This window comes from Poecilia reticulata, linkage group LG15 (genome assembly GCF_000633615.1).
Source record: "Poecilia reticulata strain Guanapo linkage group LG15, Guppy_female_1.0+MT, whole genome shotgun sequence".
In the NCBI taxonomy this organism is placed as follows: domain Eukaryota; kingdom Metazoa; phylum Chordata; class Actinopteri; order Cyprinodontiformes; family Poeciliidae; genus Poecilia; species Poecilia reticulata.
In genome coordinates, this window is record NC_024345.1 from 3,246,438 (window position 1) to 3,260,829 (window position 14,392).

The 14,392-nt window shown below is 38.6% G+C and overlaps 1 protein-coding gene and 1 long non-coding RNA gene across 3 annotated transcripts; one reads left to right on the top strand and one right to left on the bottom strand.

The window, feature by feature from the left end:
- The first annotated feature begins 1,712 nt into the window (after positions 1-1,712).
- On the top strand, positions 1,713-5,315 carry LOC108166976 (uncharacterized). The gene is made up of 2 exons (XR_001777382.1): positions 1,713-1,975; positions 3,855-5,315. It is a non-coding gene; the product is annotated as an uncharacterized LOC108166976 (long non-coding RNA).
- Positions 5,316-5,659: 344 nt separating this feature from the next.
- On the bottom strand, positions 5,660-13,912 carry nphp1 (nephronophthisis 1). Of its 2 annotated transcripts, XM_008428811.2 has the most exons (21): positions 13,660-13,912; positions 13,386-13,447; positions 13,179-13,239; positions 12,696-12,829; positions 12,135-12,327; positions 11,390-11,491; positions 11,043-11,209; positions 10,859-10,901; positions 10,640-10,727; positions 10,207-10,301; positions 9,930-10,058; positions 9,769-9,843; positions 9,551-9,661; positions 8,949-9,031; positions 8,706-8,782; positions 8,512-8,611; positions 6,762-6,874; positions 6,567-6,640; positions 6,380-6,424; positions 6,219-6,271; positions 6,004-6,120 (listed from the first exon to the last, which is right to left on the bottom strand). In XM_008428811.2, exons 1-21 carry the CDS (start codon positions 13,723-13,725, stop codon positions 6,102-6,104), a joined length of 1,890 nt encoding a protein of 629 aa, XP_008427033.1. In that variant the 5' UTR covers positions 13,726-13,912; the 3' UTR covers positions 6,004-6,101. The 2 variants fall into 2 exon arrangements, with proteins under 2 accessions (XP_008427032.1, XP_008427033.1); XM_008428810.2 differs by lacking the exon at positions 6,219-6,271 and having other exon boundaries at positions 5,660-6,120; positions 13,660-13,910.
- Between the last annotated feature and the right edge of the window lie 480 nt (positions 13,913-14,392).

Genomic DNA, 14,392 nt, shown 5'->3' on the forward strand with positions numbered 1-14,392 from the left:
TTGTGTGAAAACTGACAGCAGACGTGTTGCGAGACAAGAAAGCGACTGCCACTCAAATTTTTCCCCTTTCATCATTTCATATTCATATTTTCTCAAAGCCAGGGAGCTCCCGAACATAAGACAAAGTTGTGTTTGAGTTCCTACACATCATATTCACCAATAAAACCACAACTTCCAAATGATCTGCACTGAACAGGGAGACCAGATTCAGTCAGTTTGAAACGGACCAGGTTTATTTCCAATATGTCACCCTGAAATCACTCTGAAGGTAGAATATAACTACTAATTATAAAAGCCACATTAGGTCTGCGTGCTCAGTTTCGGAAGTGCAAAGCTTTGAGTGGATGCACCCAATCCCAGCCACTCCCTACTCGTGATAAATACAGTAAGAAATAAAATCCCTTCCATTTCTATGGTATGTCGATTCTAAAAACACTGATTCATCAATGATTCAACCAATGAACCAATGAAACTAAATCACTTGTGGGTTTGGCACAGTCAATGATTCAACCAATGAACCAATGAAACTAAATCACTTGTGGGTTTGGCACAGTGGCCTGTTCCAAGAAACTCCTCACATTTTTATTTAAATACTCTACTTTAACTTTGTTTTTTTCTACGTTAATTGACTGACCTTTGAACTCAATGATAGTTTGTTTGCACAGGGTCTTACTAAGTTGCACTGCAGTTAAACTTGTCATTTTATTAGCTTTGCAATGAAAAAAAAAACAGTCACTGAGAACCACAGTGAGTAACCAAGATGTGGTTGATCGGTTTGGCTTTGGTAGGATGAAGAGGGAATACAACTCTTGGGACTGCCTGGGCCTGTAACATAAAGCTTATTCTGCACACCGTGTCAGAATGTGTCAGTCCAGGCTGTCAGCATGTTCATTTATATTCAGGTGAAAATAATTATCAATCAATCAATCAAATTTTATTCATATAGCACATTTCAGCAGCAAGGCATTTCAAGGTGCTTTAAATTATTAAAGAAAAAATAAAAACAACATGTGACATTGAATGAACAGTAAGAAAGAGAAAGAGATTTTGAAAAAAAAAAAAGATTAAGAAAGATTAAAGCATAGTTTTGTTACGGAATTTTGTAGCCGGACTCGGCCGTCCGTTTAACACGGGTATTATCCAGGCCCCGCCGCCTAACAGGACAAGGTCTCCAACCTTGCAGCACCAGGCTCCGTCCACCTGTCACGCGAATTTTTGCGCTAGGACTTTGCCGTCCTACACGGATTTTTGTGCACTATTTTTTTTAATTACAACACCCCAGGACAGCTGAGAGTCTGCTTATTTGGACGTATGAACAGTCGATGTCAATTTTAGTGCACGAGAGAGAAATTCACATGATACAAACAAGAAAAAAATAGATACCATATTTGTACATTCTGTCTAAGTCTTTTATTTAGAGAAACCTGCCCTGTTCTGCGGTGCTGAAACTTCCTGCTCCCACCTGTTCATCTGTTGTCCTGCTACGGTCACTCAGGTTTGTTTAGAGACCCTCCTGTGTTGCCGTACAGGTTAAGGTCAGTACAGAAATGAAATAACAGTTCCTGCTAACAACGTTCAGTCACACTGAAGCGACCACAGAAACCACCCAGTCATTGGGCAGCAACTGTAAACATACATATAAAAAAAAAAGTCAGTAAATTATGGTTAATTATAACATTCTGTTTCCAAATTCAGGATGGTTTAAAAGAAGTGTTTTTGTTTCAAACGTAATTTAGAAACTATAAACTGGTTGTGCTTCAATGGAAGGATAATTCATCAGTAGCTTAGTTTTATCCTAGTGTCCATCACTGTGTTTTTTTAAAAGCAAAATTTCCCGCTGAGCTCACCAGTCTGACTCTGATGTTTCCACTCAGGTTTGAGCCGATCCACTGATGACCGCGGTACAAGAACCGTGCAGCGCGCTTCTTCCAACTATGTAACCCTCCGCTGGAGAGAGGCGTTTGGGTCAAAGCAGGTAATGGGATTAATCTGCATTATGTAACACTGTCAGGTTAAAGTTGACAGCCCTAGTAAATCAATTAATACAATTCAAAACAAGTCCATCAAAACATGAATCCATAGCGATAAATGAAGTTCTTGGCAACCTCAAAATATAAAACCCATCTCACATATTACAACAAATGACACACAATACACAATTCTAGGTTCTTCCTCCATTTGCTGGTGGTTTAAACGCTGCATACTGTTGTCGTGTGTCCTAATAAACTCAGTATGATTATATTTTTCACCATCTGTGAAAGAAATCTCCACACGGATCTCCACGCTATTCTGGATTACTGTTGATTTGGTCCACTATGTGTTTCAAATTATATGATTCAACAACCTTATGTTTGTATTTACACATTGAAACAAGCTGTGTTAAAAGACACACCTTGCATCGGCTCTTTGCATTTAGCTCTGGTTATAACCCTCCCACCCACAATCCCCCCCCCACCCACACGCCCAGCCCACACACACACACTCACACACCTCCATGGGAACTTTGCCAGCTCCGGGAAAATACAATAGATTTTTGTCAGGGTCAGGTGTCGCTCAGCAGTGTAATACTCATCCACTGGGAACGACAAAGAATGCATTGTGTATCAAGGCCTCATTGAAAACGTTCCTCGTCAAAACGCCGCACATTCCATCAGTTCAAAATGAAGGAAAACATAATAACTTCAAGGTGTTTCCACTGTGACCTCTGGCATAAAGATTCGCTGATAAGAAAAGTCAAATGTTAACATGATGGTTCAAAGCCTTTGTGTTTGTACAACTTTGCTCTGGTGAATTTCTGCAAGCTCCAGGGGAACGATTCTGTAGCTAACCTTTGACCTCTGCGAAAGAAACACTATTGGCTTATCCGTATCTCAGATCAACAGTCTCGACTCCTGTTTGTGTGTTCCATCCACGTCTCATACAAATAGCATTCCTATGACGTTTGCTTGTCAAATTTAAAAGTACAATTTGAATATATTAAAAGTACTTTTCATAAATTCTTTCTGTACTAAAAATACTTTTTTTTGCTCTGATGTAATATTCTTGAATCTTGAATATTTATTTATATTAAATTTGCAGACGCCTGAAGGCGATACGTTGGTTTATTCACACTGTTCAGGATGGAGACGGGTTCTGTGTCCCGGAGCAAACCTATAAAATTGATAGCATCATGGGAAAACAACATTATGAGAAACTTTGAAGTGCATCAGTCGGCACGTTGAAGCTTGGACACAAGTGAGTGTTTCAAGTAGACACTAGTCCAGAAGGACAAAAAGTCTATTTTTGGATGTTTTCATCACAAAGTCCTCTATCCAACAGAAAGTTGGTGGGCAGAACTGAAAAGGTGTGCCAACGAGGCAACCCTACAAACCTGACTCCGTAACACCAGCTCTGTCAGGACAAACGGGTCAAAATGGCTCCTTCCATCTCTCTTAACCTGTGATTTATTCCAACAACATACCTTAATTGAATAAATATGATTAAAAATGTATTTATTAGCTCTCCTGGTTTGGTTGAAAGTGTTCACCTCCCTGTGCCCCTGGTTTCCCCCCCACCCCCAGACATTCTGCCTCCTCCTCAATGACAATGGTTGTCCTGAGGCACAAAAGCAGAACTGGGTGAGAGCATCTCAATGTTTCCAGCTGACAATAGTAATCAGACTTCCTGTCCTCTCAAAGTACCACTCCTCTCACAATAAGTAAACATTGAATGATATGCAGAGGGATAACTTTTCAAAATTTCACCCATGTTTGTTTTCTGGTAGTCGTTTAAAAAGGTTTAGTGGGACTGATGAATTAGTCTGACCAGTGATTCCGCAGGATGTTCTGAAGAATCTTTATTTTGTCCTTTTTTAGCTCGATCCAGTCGCAAAGGAGCCAAACTATCGCCACAGCAACAACGGCGGAATGTGGAAATACAGGATGTGAAATGTGATTCACCTGCAAACACTGAAACTCATAAAGACTCTATTCTAAGTGCATCTGTACACAGAAGAACCACTCCAGGGTTTGGAGCTGGGACTCAGAGGTGTGTTCATGGACACGCAGACGTCTGAACTGCCCTTCAGATTAACTGGATCTTTCCTTTAAATTCGGTGTTAAATGTGCTCATTTTAAGATCAGAAACACGTAAATCGCTAACATAATACACAGAATCAATGGTTGTGATGCTAACTTTTATTAAGCTCATTTTTTTGAGAAATGTGCTGTCAAATGAATGCAAATATTGCATCATTTTTATTTTGGGGTACTGTTTCAATAAATAACATATTACAAATGTCCGAGCGAGAATGAAACATTTATAAGACATTCAATAATCGTGACTGTATATGATTTTTATTTATTCCAACATTACCCAACATATTTTCCGCAGCATTTAAATGTCGCTTCGGATGTGTGAGCATCTGAGCTCACAGTGAACCAGCCTCCCACTGCTCCTCTGCTTTTATACCCGGCTAAAAAAAAACCCAACGCCAGCTAATTGTTAACTCTAAACACTGTTCTGCTGTCCTGTAACTCTACACTACACACACACACACACACATGACTGATGTTGAACTAATGGGTGGAGAAGACTGGAGCTTCTCAGTGACCCGTCAGAGGACACAGCTGAAAGAGCAGCTCAGGTAAATGTTGGAGCAAAACCAACAACTGATACCAACTAATGTTTTATTATTAAAAAGTTGTTCAAAAATAAACAATAAAATATGCACTTTTTACTGTAAAGTGCTTTTATTACTTCTAGGCGACACAATTACATTGTAATATGTGCAAGGGTGGATATTGGCATGAAAGCCACTAAACTGGCTGAAAAATCTTCTTTTAAGAACATCTGTCAATTTAAATTATTACCTGAGTTTGTTTAAAAAAATTGCTTATTGTGAAAATGTATAAACGTAAAAGCAAAAGCATTGAAAACATGAACTGTTTTCTGTACTTTTTTTATAATATTGAATATTATTAGATATATCACTATTATTATCATTTTACAAAATCTAATATTGGCATATTTAAATTTTTGGGGGAACAAATTGAAGTACATTTTACAATAGCCTGGCAGTAGCACTCCTAGAAAAATTCCACAAGAGTGGCCAGACCACAGCAGTAAAAATATTAGAGGGGCTCGTTAAAAAACCCCCCAAAAACACGACATAACTTTATTTACTTATTTATTCTGGGGGGTTAATATATGCTTCCATTGAAGAATATGACATGGACAAGACTATCTAGGAGGGCCAGCATTTTTTAAAAGGGGCCCCTTCCCTGCCTTCCCTTGGGGACACCACTGTAGCAGGGGGCGCTGAAGTTTTGGGGGTTAAAAAAAAACCTAACCTTTTCTCTATCTAATACATGTTTTGTGAACACTGTACATTATTCTTTTCCCTTGAATAAATGTTTAAACCCATATTGGGTGAGGCGTTTTTTATCTTTATTGAATTTTCTTGTATTGTAAACAATAGGTAACTATTTACAACTATGATGTCATAACCCTGCCTCCGCCCTGGTAAGATTTAAGCAGATGCTTCACAAGTTTTTTTTTTATGCATTACCTCACCGTATGGGTTGTCATGGCATTTTGGATAAACATTTTTGGAGTAAGATATTTCTAGCAATTTCCACTAGATTATAAAGAATATCTTAGGGTGGGCCAACTACACAGATTGCTTTAGAACAAATGATTTTTATTTGGACAGTGCCTAAAAAAACCCTTCAAAGTGTTCATAGCCATCAGTCCCCTTGTGTTAACATGGGTAAAAGCTGGCTTCCGTCCAGAAAAGCTGCATCCCCCTAAATCCAGCCCAGCCAATCACAGGCAGTTTCAGTCCTGGAGGCGATGTAGTCACTAACGTGTCGCGGAAAGGAGATCAAATGTCAACTCTTCGACATCGAAAGCAAGATGTGAATGAGAGGAGTCAAAAAAGATTCCCGCAGCTGCTGATTGGCCGGTGGCTTGCTGGGAGTTTTTCAGAGTCTCCAGGGTGTTGTAGACGACCCTGGCCCGCTGTTCCTCTGAGGGCGGGTCGGCCCAGCGATAGCAGGGCAGAGAGGGCGAGTGCAGCAGGAAGTACACCGACGACATGTAGACTTTACTAAACTCCTGCTTCAGGTATGACAGGTCTCTCTGCAAACAGAGAATCACACTTTGTTTTATTGCTACATTTGATTCAAAATGCAATATGGCGCAGATTAATTTTCTACATCATTCTTCTGCTTCCTCACTTAAATCTACAGCACCCCCTGCAGGCTGTTCCTGCGATTGCACACACAGAGTCCTTACATAAAAAACAAACAAACAAGATTTTATGATGCAACAACCTAACCAAACTTTTCACCCGCATCAAATATTCTGACAACATAAGTTAACAAGAATGCATGCGAACCTTCTGCGTTCTGCTCATACTGGTCTCAGCTTCCAGCCAGGCACTCTGAAAAATAAATAAATAAATACAAAAAATAATCAAACCAGTGTCATTTAAAGGAAGTGTTTATGTTTGTGCTTTGATGAAAAAAACGGAACCTAATTTGATTACAGTAAACAAGCGTAACCACAGTTCCCTCATTCCTCACCCTGAGAGCATCTAGCAGATCTGTCTGGTCCAACAGCACAGGGAAAGTTGAAAGTATTGGACTGCATATAAGATCTACGTCAGAGACAAAAAGGTAAAAGACGGTGTCGCTTTGAGCTGTGGCCAAATTGAAAGCATTCTATTTCTTTGTTTTGTGTGTGTTTGCCATGTCGGATTAAAGTTGTCGGAGTCTTGCCTGCGTTCTGCATGGTGGGTCTGTCCATGAGCAGCGTGTCGGCCAGCAGCTGGCGGTGCAGGACCAGCAGGTGGACGCAGCTCAGACAGTGCAGCAGAGTGTCTGGGAGGAGACTGAAGGGGAACATGAACGTGTCAACTCATCTACACCAGCAACTGGAAATATATCGATATAGAGAGAAGAGAACCAAACATTTGGATGTTTTGTTGATGAAATGAAATGCGACACATTCCACACTGTGTTCACAATTGCTAGAAAAACTGTATTGAGGATCCAACTGTGTAATTGAAAAATGAAACTACAGCGCTCTGACATGTTAATAAAACACAAACTAAACTAAATGTTTTGCTTTCCATTAAGGCTGGACAATAAATCAATAACATTATATATTGCGACAGACACGTGATCAATATCAACAGATAATACATCTGATCTGACAGAATATTCACTGAACTCCAATCCTTCTGCGTCCACTCGGCCGCTTGTGGTGTTCTGATGTGAGGCCTCAACTCTCCTCCTCTTGCACATTTGAGTTTGTCTTTGTTTTTGCTCCTCAACACCTCCATATGCACTCATTACACTCACTACAAGCATTTGCATTAAGCCACTGATACTGACTTTCACACTCCGTTGTAGTTTTTGTTAAGACGTATTCTTTGTTCCTTATTCTGCACCTTAACCACTGCATGGTCTCCAGTTTTTTACGACCTTGAGCCAGTCGTAACAATGGCCAATGTCTCAAAGGTGAGTAAAGCAAGGTTGGTGGGATCGACTGACTCGCTCACTTTTTGGTTACCTAGCAGCAGACTAACTTGTAAAAAAACCGATTCGAGCGGAAACTGTGGATAAGACAGGGAAGGTCATGCTTCTGGTTTGGCAGCACTTCAGATATTTAAAACAGAAAACTTATCAATAATTATTGATGTTGACAATTATTGATATTGGCTGATAGGAAACGCTTATATGATGTTAGGTTTTTCAACCGTATTATCCAGCTCTACTTTCTATTGACAGTGTCTATGTGTGCGGGTCTATGTGTTTTTGGTTTAACTATTAGTGTGCGCAACTAAAAACCATTACATCAGCTGGATTTTCTCTCACTGTTTAAAGAGATAGCAATGATTCCATATAAAAACTGATTCTAAGATGCTAATAAATAAATCTGAGATTTATTTTTGCTAATTCTAAATGATGGCGGTGACGGTGGTAGGGCTACTGATGGATATTTATTTTTTTTACACTGCCGTTATACCTTCTCGCTAAACATTTTTATTGCCCAAAATCTGTTCCACGCATGGAAAAATACATTCCCTACAGCTTCTTTTCCTGACTAGTTGAGAATGAAAGTTTCTGCCAAGACAGAAAAAAAAAGAGAAAAATGTTCCATAGCAAAGTGTGCCAAGCTTTTAGGAGCATTGCTTGGTAGACCTGGTGACCGTTGCCAAAAAAGCCTTAAAATAAACTGCAAGTGAAGTGTCTTGAGTCCAGTTTTGTAAATCTTATATCACAGAACATGTTTCAGGAGAAAAGTAATCTATTTTAAAGTTAGTCTGAAATAATATTAAGTGTGAAACATTTTGGCATGTAAAATGGGTCTGCTGTCACTTTAATCGCCCACACATGTAAATCCAAGCGGAGCCAGGAATGTGTCTGACTGAAACTTGGAGTGATTTATTGATCACATAATCCTCTGCATGTGTTCAAGCTCGGCACCTGGCTCTTCTCGCTGATTTCCCCCATTTCTCCCTACCTGAGTTGCGTTCTGGTCCGACTGCTTGCCGATTTCAACTTAACAATCAGTTTGGGTTGCCGTCGGGCCTGGAGCATCTGCTGAAAAACGCCACCCGGAGCTAGGAAGTCGAGAAAAGATACAAAATAGACTCTTTATTGTTTGTTTGGACATCATCTGTTACCATTTTAAAAAGTTTGGCTTGTTTTCCTTACATCTTCTCGAAACGGGTGCTTCCAACATGACATTCTTCTCGTATGGCGTTCCGCCATTTATCAGCAGTTCATAGGTTCTATGCAGGGGATTGAACAAAATATTGAATTCAATTAAGGTTGGATTTCCTCAGTAGGAAAACATGAAAAAAAAGCTTACTTTTCCAGCTTTTAACTACTTTTACATTTAGGTACAAACAAGTTCTGTATATTTTCTTCTATTCATCGACATCTCTTCTCATTTACCTGTTTTGGAGTGGATTTCCGCTGTCATCAGTTAGTTTGAGGAAAGTCCAACCGCAGCTCAGGTCTCCTCTCTCACCTGTCGACTTTAAATCACACATCACATCTTACAGGTGACCTATTATGCTTCCTTGAACAAGCTAAAATGGGTCTATGAAATATACAAAACAGATAAAAAATGTTCATAAAGTTCTTCTTAGATAAGAATGATTTTTGGTCTCTTGTCAGAATGATCTGTTTTAGAGTCTCATGTCATTTTAAATACAAATAAGCTGCTGCTGGCCACGCCCCTAAGCTCAAACCTTACACTTATACATGAAAATGGCTCCAAACAGCTGTGTAATTATACAACCCACCAGCTTTGAAAAGCAGAACTGGAGCCTCCTGCGGAACCAACAAGAATGTAGAGGCAGTGCTTGCTGATTTGTGACGTTACATTCGGAAGGTTTTTGAAACGGCTTTTGAAACACTTTGTTTGTTTTTAGAAGCAGTACAGACAAAAACGGAAGTAAAAAAAAAAAAAAAAAAAAGCAAAATGTGAATTTTACATGACATAATAAAAATGTGCTGTATTGTGCTTTCACATGTCTCACGTGAACACTTACGTTTCGCAAAAAAGTGACTCCAAGTTCAAAAAGAACTCCAATGTTCGGAGACAAAGAGTTGCAGCGAAGGAAGCAGTCTCCGTCCAGGATAGTTGGCAAGATGCTGGTCATCTGACAAACGTAAAATGCAGAAATGAGTAAACATCTTTACCTCTACAGAGGTAAACATGATCTCAGTGTTCAGCGTTTATGATGTGGCAGCCTGAGTTCTCCCAAACCCTCGGAGAGAAGTTCCATGTCTTTGGGTTCTTTGAGGTGTACGACGCCCTCACCGTGTGGATGTTACTCAACACCTGGAAAATACGTCACGGTCTAGTTTAAGTAAATGACATACAGAGAGGATAACTATGTCGTATGTAACAGAGAAAAGGCCTGACACCTGCGTTCCATCAAAGGCACACATACGGATGTGTCTGCTGAGGACCTGAACTCCGACCCCAGGAGTGGGAATCATCTTGCAGCTCCACAAATTAAAACAAACACAGTTCCTGACCTGGCGAGCGCGGACCTGCACAAGTTAACAAAAGTAACCCCGTTCTTGTCAGAATGGGTCATAACTGGGAAAATACTGCAAATTCCAGAAAGAAACATAGTTAAATTAGACACTATGAAGGTTGCACAGTAATAAACACATGCATGCACAGAAAAGGGCTCACCCTGCCGGTGTCTGGGTCTAAGAAGAGATCTTTAAACGACAGCTGTGATTGGCTGAGCTCAGGTTGAATATAGTGACTTCCTCTGTATCGCTCCCCTTTAAAAAGACAAAAACCTTGACAGTTTCACCTTTTAATCAAACAATATATAAAACAAGTGGTTTCCCCACAGAGAGTTATATTTACTAACAATCACATATTCCCATTGATTATAATCAATGGGAATATGTGAATAATTATTCACAAACCCTCCATCTACCTATGAGTGTGTATAAAACCATGAACTACACACACAGCTGGAAAATGCAGCAAAAACTCTAAGTGGTCATTTTTTAGATTTGTTATTTTAATCAAATCTATTTGTTTTAATTGAGATTAAGTGGTCGTGCATACAGAGAGAGAGAAAAAGAGAGAGTAACACTAGATGTATAATGACCTTCTTCTGCCAGGAGTTTACTGAGAGTTGATGGCCTGAATCCTGAAGGAATGGCTCCCATTGCTGACAGCACATCTGTTGTATCAATCTGTCACAAGCACAGACAATTAATGTCGTGTAATTAACAAAAATATTTAAAGTTTTTATTTGGCAATAGCAATATTACCAATAGCATCAGAAGGTAGAGAATATATGTTTATGGCAGATACACAGGTTTACCTCCGTCAGAGCCTTTCTGACAGTTGACCAGTTAGACGCTTTGCTGTGAAAGATAAATGAACGCAAAACAAATAAACAAACAGGACAGATAAGATTACTTTTTCTTTTTTTACATTATCTCATAATAATTTGAAAAACATCCAGAAGCAAGATAAAACACTGACAATTTAATTTGATGTCATACCTGCTGTTGCCATCGTCTGCCTCATCTTCAACTTCATCTTCCTCTTCCTCCTGTTCCGACTGCTGGATTTCATCATCTTCGTCATCGTCTTCATCCTCTTCATCTTCATCAGAATCCTCGTCTTCATCAGAATCCTCGTCATGCTCATTATTAACACCAACGCCAACCTAATAAAAATCAAAATGCAAAACAAAAGGAAAGACTTTTGCAAAAAAAAAATAAGCATAAAAAATGTACAACACCAGCAGGTTATATCTTAATTGTATTGGTAAAACTTTGAATTAAGATTTTCAGTAAAGTGCCGGTGAAATTTAAACAGCTGTGGTTTTCCAGATTTCTGCAGTTACCTTCAGATAGGTTTTAGGAACAACTCCTTTGTTCCCTTTGTTGTCCTGAGCCAGCCACCATCCATCTGCCGCCTTTTTAATTATCTTCAACACTTCTCCTTTCTGATAAGGTAAGAACATTTCAAGAAGCGAGCCTTAGCTGTAGTGATGAAATCACAGGAAAAGGCTTTCAAATACTCAACAACTTATGATCAAGAAAACATTGGGGGTGGGAGGAAGAGCCACAAAGCAGACAGAATCCACTTATTTCTATTATGTATCATTTATCCCAGAAGCACTGCACACCAACACTGGACATTAGATTAAAATAATCTTCCCTTTTAAAAGTATTCACATCCCTTAAACTTGTTTATACTTTGTCACTGTACAGTCAAAACCTTCAATGTATTTTATAGCAATTTTATGTAATTGATCAGCACAAATCAGATTGTAATTGTGAAGTGAATGGCTAAGGACACATGGCTCCTAAATTTGCATATCCATTTACCTCTCCTTACTCTATTATCTCTAAGTAAAATCCAGTGCTGTATAAATTCCTTCTTCAGCAGAGGTGGAGATGAAAGGGCAACACAGAAGCCTTTAGTGCCCTCTTCTGTTTTATCTTTCTACTGCATGTTGTAAGGGAATTCCTAGTTAAGGCTGGAAGAATTTGGCAATAGGATATAGAAATAATTAAACCTCACTAGCTACCAAAACTTTATGCATCATCGCCTGCACAGCTACTGACAGAAATACAGCCATTTACCCGAACAGACAGATCTCCTTCCTGCTCTGCTTTGAAATCGCTGAGGACCTTGTAGATTTGAGGGGCTGACTGAGAGGGCGGCTTTTCAGGCGTACCCTCATCCCCTTCATCTTTACCATCACTGTCTTCCTCAGAATCATCGTCGCTGTCGTCGTCGTCACTATTGTTGTCAGTATCTTTTGTTGAAGCATTGCTACAAGTACAAAACAAAAATGGGGGGGGAAAAAAGTCAGAATTGAGGATTATTTATGTAACGATTATCGTTACATTATTTATGTAACGATTATTTATGTAATGTAATTATTTATGTAACTATGTATTCTCACAGAGAGAATTCTGGTAAAACAAAGCATACTTTTTACAATGAAAAATGTGAATGAATAAAATTTGTAAAAAAAATTCCAACACATCATACTGTATATGTCAAACAAATCAGACAAAACATAAGAAAAATGTGTATGCAAGATGTAAGCTATGAATCTAATGTTGAGCGTTTTTATTTTGCCTATTAATACATCTTGTATTTTATTATTTACTTGAAGAATACATATTGGAGCTTACCCAGCTGGAGTGCTGGGGCCTGGTGGTGAAAGCTCCAGAGAGAGGGTGACCAGACGCTCCAAGATGTTTCCCAGACGTTTCTCCTCTTCTAGTTTCCTCTGATCATAGTTTCCCACTGGAGCCAGCTCATCAGCCTGAAAAACAAAATCAACAAAGTCAAGTTAGTGACAACTTGAACAACAAAGTTAGTTTGGCAGATGCACCATAAAATTATAGAGGAATTTGCTGATAAAGTATTATATTATATATAGCATTATGAAAGTCTAATTTTTTTATTTCATTAGGGCTCTAGCACATTACGTTTCTTGCAAATGTATTACTGAAACCGTGTCAAAGAGAGTTTCCAGTGGAACAATATTCATCTTTCTGAAAGATTAATATATTTAAGAAATAAGGTATATTAATATTTAAGTAGATATAATATTGTCTGTACTGGGGAGTTTCCCAAATATCATTTAATATGTCTAATAGCAGAACACATACCTTTGTCAAATTTTGTAGAGCCTTTAGAGTCTTTTCTGCAGAAACTTGCAACTCGTAGCATCTGTTCACGATATTCAGATTTAAACCAAATAAATAACTGTACTAAAAACTAAACAGAGACTAGATGAAAGGAATAAAATAACATTTAAATTTAAATGAAGATAAAAGCAGAAATATGGCTACCACCAGTCCTTTATAACTGCCCACCTATGCAGTGCCTCCTCTTTGGATCCATTTTGGCTCTTCACACTCTTTTCCAGACTGTCAAACTGTTTCACAGCAAAACAATGAAACTCTATGCGTAGTCAAGTCTCAATTGTACAAAAAATATATGTTGCATATCCGTTCAAGTCTGCGTTAACATTGTATTTGGCTATTGCTTCAGTAATATACGCTTCAGTTGAGGTTCGTTATTAAAAATTATAATTCATCGTTTGAAGAGTAAACTGTAACAAAGTTAAGGTGTCTTTCTCTAACAAACCTGTCTTTTGACTTCGTCCACTTCTCTTTGTGCGAGTTGCAGCGGTCCTCGCCTTTTCGGAGGCATTTAAGAGCTCTTTGGTTCACAAACACCTTTTGTTAGCCGAACGCTTAGCTACTAACTGCTATTATGCTTCCACTGGTCGCTAGGCAACTGACTTCTTCTTTGGATGTTGTTGCTCATATCTGGGATTCTTCCCTTTCTCTTTTATTAATTAGGCATTTGTCACACATATATATATATATATTTACATATGTTTGGTTCGTAGTGCATAATTACAAAATCTATCAGACTTGCTTTTAGCTCAAAAATGATCACTGGCCGTTACCGCCATCTACTGGGCTAAACTTGTCATTGTCGTATGTGTATCCACCAAAGGTGAAAACTTATATTTCACAAATTTATTTATTTGCCACTTTTTATTTGTTTTCTTATTTATTTTTTAATCCATTAATTATCTCTTTTAGTTGTCTTGTTGTATTATGTCATAATGGGCACGTGCAATAAATTGTATAAGTGGTTTTAAAAGTGGCCTGTAGAGGGCGTAACTTTCTTGTTGTGAAACATGTTGCCTTCATGTACACCTTGTTTTTTTTCTTATCATCTTTAAGAAATAACTTTCCACAAAGTTTAAACAAGTCAACGACGGAACCTCAAAAATATACATTAACTTATAATATATTTACTAAAAGTGACAGATATTTAAACCTCCTAGATCTTCTTCAGACTCTTC